General features: G+C 54.7%; 1 protein-coding gene across 1 annotated transcript; it reads left to right on the forward strand.

Annotated features, from left to right (window-relative positions):
- The first annotated feature begins 1740 nt into the window (after window positions 1-1740).
- WFDC3 (WAP four-disulfide core domain 3) lies at window positions 1741-8576 on the forward strand. Its single transcript, XM_048497963.1, has 4 exons — window positions 1741-1825; window positions 4525-4668; window positions 6440-6589; window positions 8311-8576. The coding sequence occupies exons 1-4, from the start codon at window positions 1741-1743 to the stop codon at window positions 8574-8576; spliced, it is 645 nt and encodes a 214-aa protein (XP_048353920.1).
- The last annotated feature ends 363 nt before the right edge of the window (window positions 8577-8939 follow it).

The following is an 8939-nucleotide window of genomic DNA, read 5'->3' on the forward strand; positions in this document are numbered from 1 at the left end:
CAGCCCCACCTACCTCACAGGGTGTTTGTTGTGAGGGGGGAAGGGCAAGGAGATTGTCAGCCCCTTTGAGTCTCCTGCAGGAGAGAAAGGGGGGATATAAATCCAAACTCTTCTTCTTCTTCTTCTTCTTCTTCCCACTCCTGCTGGTCCTGGAATGGCAGCATTGAAGTGAGCGGGATGGGGCTGAGGAACATGGCTGAAGCTGAGCGCCACAGGAGACTTTGGGTGGCATCGTTCAGCTGGGAGTCCACCTGGAAGGGACAGCCTGGCTTCCCCCTCATCCACCCAGGCCTTCGGGACAATGAGGTGCTCTGGTCTCTGTGGGCTTGCAGAGCAAATTGGGGGGAAGGGTTGAGGGACACAGGCAGTTAGGAGATGCCAACCTCTAGGTGGGGGCTGGAGATCCTCTGGAATTGCAACTGATTTCCAGACGACAGAGACCACTATCCCTAGAGCAGGGGTCTGCAAGCTGTGGCTCTCCAGATGTTCATGGACTACAAATCCCATCAGCCCCTGCCAGCTTTGGAGGACAGACCTCATGAAATCACACTCCACACCTCACGCCATCCCCTCCCCTGGCTCCACCCTCACATCTCCAGGCATGGCCCAACCCAGAGTTGGCAACCCTGACAGGGAGGGGCTGACCCTGCCATGGGGGGAGGGACTGGAGCTCTTTGGAAAGGGAGTGGTGAGTTGTCCCCGTCCTCTATTTCCCTCCTGCTTGCAGACATGGGGAGGGAAGGTGCATGTAATAAAAGGACCCGTGTATTACTCTCCTAGTTGGGTTGCCAACCTCCAGGTAGGTCCTGGCGTTCTTTTGGAACTGCAGCTGCTCTCCAGCCTACCAAACCCAGCTCCCCTGGAAGACGTAGCGGCTCTTGGATGATGGACTCTATGGTAGATCGTACACTCTAGGACCATGGTGGCAGGGGCTGGTGGGAATTGTAGTCCATAACATCTGGAGTGCCAAAGGTTCGCCACCACTGGTATAGAATCATAGAGTTGGTGTAAGGCTGAACACACTCAAACGATGTCAGCTCTGTGAAACCGGAAGAACTTTATTGATATATGTCGCCCTAGCTGCAGGTTGCTGGATCTGAGGGTTCTTGCCCTCAGTTCCAGTATATATAAGGTGTGTGGGTGGGTGGTTCCCTGTTACAGCGGGAACAGAGAAATGAAACTTATAGGGAACCCGGAGCAGTGAAACTTAGCCTGACAGGTGAAGTGAAACTTAGCCCTGACAGTTGGGAGAGACCCCCAAGGGCCATCCAGTCCAACCCCCTGCCATGCAGGAACACACAATCAACGCACTCCTGACAGATCCAGCCTCTTTTTAAAAGCTTCCGGAGATCCCACCACACTCGGAGGCAGCAGATTCCACTGTCAGCCCTGACCGTCAGAAAGTTCTTCCTAATATTTAGGTGGAATCTGTTTTCCTGCACCTTGAACTGGTCTTTGGAGCAAGCAGAAGACAAGAAGAAGAGTTTAGATTTCCACCCCCTTTTCTCTCCTCTGAGGAGACTCAAGACGGCTGAACAGACTTGAATGTTGTGCCAGAGCAAATCTCTGCAGGTTTCCTTCTGGCTGGGTCCTGAATGCCCCACATCACCGGCATCTTGTAAACATGGGGAGGAGCCAGCCCAGCCAGGTCAGGTCAGTGGGAACCAGCCCCACCCAGGAAGCAATTTAAAGACAGGCATGGCTTCCTTCCGGCCACTGCACCCTGGATCCCAAGGCACCATGAAGCCAGAGGCTCTCTGGTGGCTACTGGGCCTTCTCGTGCTGAGGGATGGAGATGCATCAGACTATGGCGAGGAGAAGATAGGTGAGTGCTTGGCTGGCCGACCGACCGACAGAGCAGGGGCAGGCAAGTGTCATGGGCTTAGTGCATAGGTGTCAAACTCGTGGCCCTCCAGATGTTATGGACTACAGTTCCCATCATCCCCTGCCAGCATGCTGGCAGGGGATGATGGGAACTGTAGTCCATAACACCTGGAGGGCCGCGAGTTTGACACGTGTAGCTTAGTGGAACAACGGAACAGCTGTGCGCTGCCTCAGCCCCACCAAGGCCCACTGGCCTGGGAGACACCCACTGCTAAGATTGTAGAGGAGCCGCCGCTTTCCCCAGAGGCCAGGTTGACTAGTGGATGGGGACCAGCGTGGAGGCCGGCTGCTGGAGCCAGGAACCGTGCCAGAAGCCTCCGCGTCTCTGCGTGTGTGGGCAGGACGCTTCTTGGCTCGTGCGCCACCGGGGCTGGCGGTGCTCTCCAGGTGTGTTACCTGTTCCATGCTGTCATCAGGGTGGCTGAGCCAGAAAGACCTGGCCAGGCCACGGGAGCTTCAAGAAGTCTGGAGAAGCAAAGGTTAAGATAGAAATGTCTAAATATTTGAAGGGATGTCTTGTCAAAGAGGGAGCGAGCTTGTTTTCTGCTGCCTCAGAGACCAAGACATGGAGTAATGCACAGGTGTCAAACTTGCGGCCCTCCAGATGTTCAGGAACTACAATTCCCATCAGCCCTTGCCAGTGCTCATGTTGGGAGGGACTGATGGGAATTGTAGTTCACGAACATCTGGAAGGCCGCTAGTTTGACACCCCTGGAGTAATGGATTCAAGGTGCAAGAAAAGAGATTCCACCTAAACATTAGGAAGAACTTTCTGACCGTCAGGGCTGTTCGACAGTGGAATTCACTGCCTCAGAGTGTGGTGGAGTCTCCTTCTGTGGAGGTTTTTAAAGAGAGGCTGGGTGGCCATCTGTCAGGTGTGCTTTGATTGTCTGTTCCTGCATGGCAGGGGGCTTGAACTTAATGGCCCTTGGGGTCTCTTCCAACTTTTTGATTCTATGATTCTAAGAAGAGGACATGTGTGTGTGATGACTTCTGCAGGGGCACACCTCCTGGGGCCAAGAGGGGTGGGGCTGGGCGTCAGCAGCTCCAGGCTTATTCCTGGGGACGGCACGCTCAGGCTCACCACCCGGCTGACCCCCCTCCGCCCCCTTCATTGGAGGTGAACACTGTGGCTGCCTCCACATGGCAGGGATCCTCGGCTTTGCTTTCAACCTTGCTGCAGTTGTGAAAGGGAAGGTATTCACAGTGGAGACGGAGCTTCCACGCAGGGTGTTTTCTGCGCACTCTCTTCTCTGTCCTTTTCCCTCCCGCGTGGGCTCTGCAGAGACCCTTGAAGCATCCTGTGGAGGAGACTGTGGCCATTCACGCCTGTTTTATTTTTCCCTTTCCATTGCGTGGGTACACTAAAGCACAACACTGATATTCAAGTAGCTTTCATCTGCCTGAAAGATCACAACACACTTTCTGCGGATGAGGGGAGAAGTCCTGGCAAAGTGGAGTAGGAAGCCGTCCTTGAGAGCAGCGGTGGTGTAGTGGTTAGAGTGGTTCTCTAATCTGGAGAACTGGGTTTGATTCTCTGCTCTTCCACTTGAGCTGTGGAGGCTTATCTGGTGAACTGGATTAGCTTGTGCACTCCAACACATGCCAGCTGGGTGACCTTGGGCTAGTCACAGTTCTTCGGAGCTCTCTCAGCCCCACCCACCTCACAGGGGGTTTGTTGTGGGGTGGGGGAGGAAGGGCAAGGAGATTGTAAGCCCCTTATAGGAGTTTCCTTATAGGAGAGGAAGTCTCCTTATAAGAGAGGAAGGGGTATAAATCCAAACTCTTCTTGTTGTTTGTTGAATTACCACCTGGCTCCAGGTGTTTTGCATCTTCCCTCCCACACTCCTTTCCTGGCAAACTCCCTGTGCCTTGCCTTTAGATCACAGGTGTCAAACTCGTGGCCCTCCAGAATTTATGGACTACAGCTCCCATCATCCCCTGCCAGCATGATTCTGGCAGGGGATGATGGGAACTGTAGTCCATAACATCTGGAGAGCTGCAAGTTTGACACCTATGCTTTAGATCTTGATGTGGAAAAGCCTGGAGGCCTCAATGTCTGCAAATGACAACTGGGAATTCAGAGGAACGTTGTCTTGACTTCCTTTCAGAAGTGCTTGTTTGGGGAACATCTTGAAGGGGCTGCCCTGCGTTCACGCTGCTTCCGTGGCTCCTAGGGTGGCCACGTCTCACACCCCGGAACCTGGGGATGTGTGGGCTGAAATAGGCATCCCATCATTTCTGGAGCAAATCCGCAAGTGATGTCAGAGCCTCGGGGCAATGCTGTAGGATCCCACCAAGACTGTTCGATTGAACCACTCAGTTCCTAGAGGATCACACCAGCGCACGGACAACACTCCTGAGGGGTCCTGTCTTGGCTCTCAGTCCTGGTGTGTTCCTCTACTGGGGGCTTCCCCAGACCTGGTTTGAGATGATCTCTTTGGAAAGTCTAGGTGCCTTTGAATGCCCGGGGTGATGGGTCCTGCCCATGTTGGCATCATTTTTCTTTCTAAACCCTTGGAGCTGCCAGTCACCCACTTGGGGCTTTTTTAAACATTGGGAATTTCTCAGTTCCTGTAGCATTGCAATTGGTTCTTGTCTCCTTGACCCCGCCCTCTCCTCCGGTTTTCTTGCTTCCAGGGAAGGCCGGTTACTGCCCCGCGTTCCCCAGCGGTTTGTACCAGCCGCCCTGCACGGTGGAGTGCGAAGCTGACAGTGAATGCGAGCGGAGCGAGAAGTGCTGCGAATTTGCCTGCCGCTACAGCTGCACGGTGCCCATTGCAGGTAGTAGTGGGGGAGGGGAGGGGAGGGGCTTCTGTGGAGCAGCAGTGCCGTAGGAGGTTAAGAGCTCGCGTATCTAATCGGGAGGAACCGGGTTTGATTCCCCGCTCTGCCACCTGAGCTGTGGAGGCTTATCTGGGGAATTCAGATTAGCCTGGGCACTCCCACACACGCCAGCTGGGTGACCTTGGGCTAGTCACAGCTTCTCGGAGCTCTCTCAGCCCCACCTATCTCACAGGGTGTTTGTTGTGAGGGGGGAAGGGCAAGGAGATTGTCAGCCCCTTTGAGTCTCCTGCAGGATAAATCCAAACTCTTCTTCTTCTTCTGGTGGGCCAGGCCGGGCTGGGGTTGGACCCCACATAGGCTCCTTCAGGGGGAGTGGTCAGCCAGCCCCCTGACAGAGGGAAGTACCAGTTATGGCATGGGCATGACTGCACACGTACAGAGTGCCCTTCCTGCCAAGCAGGAGAGCTGTGGAGGCCAAAGCCGGCCTGGAAACCAGAATCTCTGGCCCCAATCGGGACCATCTGGTTTCCAGGCCGGCTTTGGCCTCGACAGTTCCCCCCTTCAACTTGTCAGGAAGAGCTCTGCCGTGTCCCCCCCCCCCTTGAAATTCCCAGGCCTGGGGGCAGCGGTGGGATTCAGCCAGTTTTGCACCACTTTGGCAGAACCGGTTGTTAAAATGGTGCTTGAAAACAACCAGTTGTTGAATTATTTAAGTCCCACCATTGCCTGGGGGGGCAACTTCAGCAAGTGGCTAATCGAACCCAGTTCACCGAATTAGAATCCCTGTGAAGCATAAACATAAGCATCAGCATTTTATTGTCATTGTGCACGCACAACGAAATTTACAGCAGCATTCCTCGATGCACACAATTCCAGACTCATACCCCACCCTCACTTTCCCCTTCCTCCACCCATCCCTACACAGCCCCAAACACATCAACACGAAGCCACGGAGTTCAGCATAGCCACGGCTCTAGAGCAGAAGCTGTCTCTACGCCTCTTTGTCCTAGTTTTGATAGACCTGTATCGTCTGCCGGATGGTCACAGTTCAAAGAGAGAGTGTGCCGGATGAGACGGGTCTCTCAGAATATTTTGGGCTTTCTTTAGGCTTCGGGAAGTATAGAGTTCTTCCAAGGAGGGGAGAAGGCAGCCGATAATCTTCTGGGCAGTAGTGATCACCCTTTGGAGCGCCTTCCTATCTGCCACTGTGCAACTGGAGAACCATACACAGATGCAGTCGGTTAAGACACTCTCTATAGCACAGCGGTAAAAGGACACCAGGAGTTTTCCATCCAGTTGTTGTTTCCTTAAAAGTCTCAGATAGTACAGAATCCCCTCTTCCTGTAGCGCTCAGGGAAGTGAGTGTGCTCCCCCCCCCCATTCCTCCATTCTGCCCTCGCTGGGATGTGGGATTGGCTGGCCAGAGGGACCCGCCCATGTGGACCGGACCTCACTCCCACTCAGCCCCCCCCCCCCCCGGTTTAATCCAGCCTGCAACTTGTCAACTCACGGCTGGTGGTGAGTGTCAGTGCGGGCAGTTGGAGGGTGGGAAGGGGGCTGGAAGGGCTCTGGGGAAGAGGAGGTGAGCATAGGGTCGATGCCCCCAACATGCCCTGCTCTGCCAGGTGATGCCAAGCTCAAACTGCCCTTGACCTGGGTGGATGCGATCCCATCCTGGTCCCGGGTGCAGTACCAGGGATGGCCACCAGGGTCCCTTTGCAGCCTTCCATAACTGCTGACCCTCCTGTCTCCTGTTCCTGCCCCCCAGATAAACCTGGGATGTGCCCTTCCCCACTGGTGAAGAAGCTGCGTGCACCTGAACCGTGCCTGACCACCTGTGTGGCCGACCGGGATTGCTCCGGGCCCGAGAAGTGCTGCAAGGAAGCCTGTGGACAAACCTGCAGGCTCCCACTTCCAGGTAAGCGGCGCTGCGAGAGGATCGGGCCCCACGGGGCTCGGGCTCAGGGCTCTGCCCGAGGACAGCCTCCTCGCTGGGCACGCTCGTTCCCCCAAAGGCGGAAAAGCAGCTGGCCTTTCTCCGCCCTGAAGCTAGAGTGCCACGGGGGCAGGCGGGACCTCAAGGGCACTGGGTTCGACTCCCCACTCTGCCACTTGAGCTGTGGAGGCTTATCTGGGGAACTAGATTAGCTTGTGCACTCCATCACATGCCAGCTGGGTGCCCTTGGGCAAGTGACAGTTCTTCGGCGCTCTCTCAGCCCCACCCACCTCGCAGGGTGTTTGTTGTGGTGGGGAAGGGAAAGGAGTTTGTAAGCCCCTTTGAGTCTCCTTTCAGGAGAGAAAGAGGGGGTATAAATCCAAAATTCTCCTCCTCCTCCTCCTCCTCCTCCTCCTCCTCCTCTTCTTCTTCTTCTTCTTCTTCTTCTTCTTCTTCTTCTTCTTCTTCTTCTTCTTCTTCTTCTAGGAGCAGCAGTGGCGTAGCAGGTTAAGAGCTCGTGTATCTAATCTGGAAGAACCGGGTTTGATTCCCAGCTCTGCCGCTTGAGCTGTAGAGGCTTATCTGGGGAATTCAGATTAGCCTGTACACTCCCACACACGCCAACTGGGTGACCTTGGGCTAGTCACAGCTTCTCGGAGCTCTCTCAGCCCCACCTACCTCACAGGGTGGTTGTCGTGAGGGCGGAAAAGCAAGGACATTGTCAGCCCCCTTAAGAACATAAGAACATAAGAACAAGCCAGCTGGATCAGACCAGAGTCCATCTAGTCCAGCTCTCTGCTACTTGCAGTGGCCCACCAGGTGCCTTTGGGAGCTCACATGTAGGATGTGAAAGCAATGGCCTTCTGCTGCTGCTGCTCCCGATCACCTGGTCTGTTAAGGCATTTGCAATCTCAGATCAAGGAGGATCAAGATTGGTAGCCATAAATCGACTTCTCCTCCATAAATCTGTCCAAGCCCCTTTTAAAGCTATCCAGGCTAGTGGCCATCACCACCTCCTGTGGCAGCATATTCCAAACACCAATCACACGTTGCGTGAAGAAGTGTTTCCTTTTATTAGTCCTAATTCTTCCACCCAGCATTTTCAATGAATGACCCCTGGTTCTAGTATTGTGAGAAAGAGAGAAAAAATTCTCTCTGTCAACATTTTCTACCCCAGGCATAATTTTATAGACTTCAATCATATCCCCCCTCAGCCGCCTCCTCTCCAAACTAAAGAGCCCCAAACTCTGCAGCCTCTCCTCATCAGGAAGGTGCTCCAATCCCTCAATCATCCTCTTTGCCCTTCTCTGCACTTTTTCTATCTCCTCAATATCCTTTTTGAGATGCGGCGGCCAGAACTGAACACAGGACTCCAAGTGCGGTCGCACCACTGCTTTATATAAGGGCATGACAATCTTTGCAGTTTTATTATCAATTCCTTTTCTGCAACCCCCTTGAGTCTCCTGCAGGAGAGAAAGGGGGATATAAATCCAAACTACTCTTCTTCTCCTTCTTCTCCTTCTTCTCCTTCTTCTCCTTCTTCTCCTTCTTCTTCTTCTCCTCCTTCTCCTCCTTCTCTTCTTCTTCTTCTTCTTCTTCTTCAAATCCCTGCTGCACCCCCAGCCCCAAGAGGCTGCCCACTCCACACTTGAGACAGTGTCCAAGACACTGCCCCCCACACACACACACTTCATGTCTTACAGAGAAACCTGGGAAATGCCCCAAGAAGAAGCCCCGGAAGAACGCGGGCCCCGCCATGGACACCTGTCGCCACGACCAGGAGTGTTTGGGTGCGGAGAAGTGCTGCTTCACGGGATCCTCCATGAACTGCCTCAACGTTCAGCCAGGGGGCGGAGTGGGGCCAGGAGGCAAGAGAGCTGCCCGCCCCTGGCTGTGGGCATCAGCAAGACAGAGCGTGGCTCAGTGGCCAAGGAACGGCCCGTCCTCTTTTGTCTGTGAGGAGAAGTGAGGCCCAGAGCTGGGCTGGTGTGTGGGGCTTCCCTGCTGAGAAGAACAAGCTGACCCATAGCAGGGGCTCCTGCCAGCCTGCTTGGCTGAGAAGGGAGTGGGCACCCCCCTTTCTTCAGGACTTTCCTTGCGGACACGAAGGGGCTTCCAACCGCCGTCTGCACAGGGCACGTCCCTCTCAAGACCCAGCGGCTGCTCGACCCCAGGCTAGCTGAGGGGGTGGGTTAGATGGAGAATGCCCCCTCTGCATGCCAGGACTACAGCAAAGCAGCTCCTTCAGGGGCACACGGGGGGTTGGGGGAGAGGGGGCTGGCAGGTCCACAGTTTCAAAGGTGCATGGGTAAGGGGTGAGTATAGGGTCAGA

Source organism: Sphaerodactylus townsendi, linkage group LG05 (assembly GCF_021028975.2).
Source record: "Sphaerodactylus townsendi isolate TG3544 linkage group LG05, MPM_Stown_v2.3, whole genome shotgun sequence".
In the NCBI taxonomy this organism is placed as follows: domain Eukaryota; kingdom Metazoa; phylum Chordata; class Lepidosauria; order Squamata; family Sphaerodactylidae; genus Sphaerodactylus; species Sphaerodactylus townsendi.

Excerpts from the sequence above, each read along its gene's own strand:
- WFDC3 (XM_048497963.1), top strand. The coding sequence starts at position 1,741 with ATGAAGCCAGAGGCTCTCTGGTGGCTACTGGGCCTTCTCGTGCTGAGG. Across the intron at positions 4,669-6,439 it reads CTGCACGGTGCCCATTGCAG|ATAAACCTGGGATGTGCCCT; the intron begins GTAGTAGTGGGG and ends CCTGCCCCCCAG. Across the intron at positions 6,590-8,310 it reads CTGCAGGCTCCCACTTCCAG|AGAAACCTGGGAAATGCCCC; the intron begins GTAAGCGGCGCT and ends CATGTCTTACAG.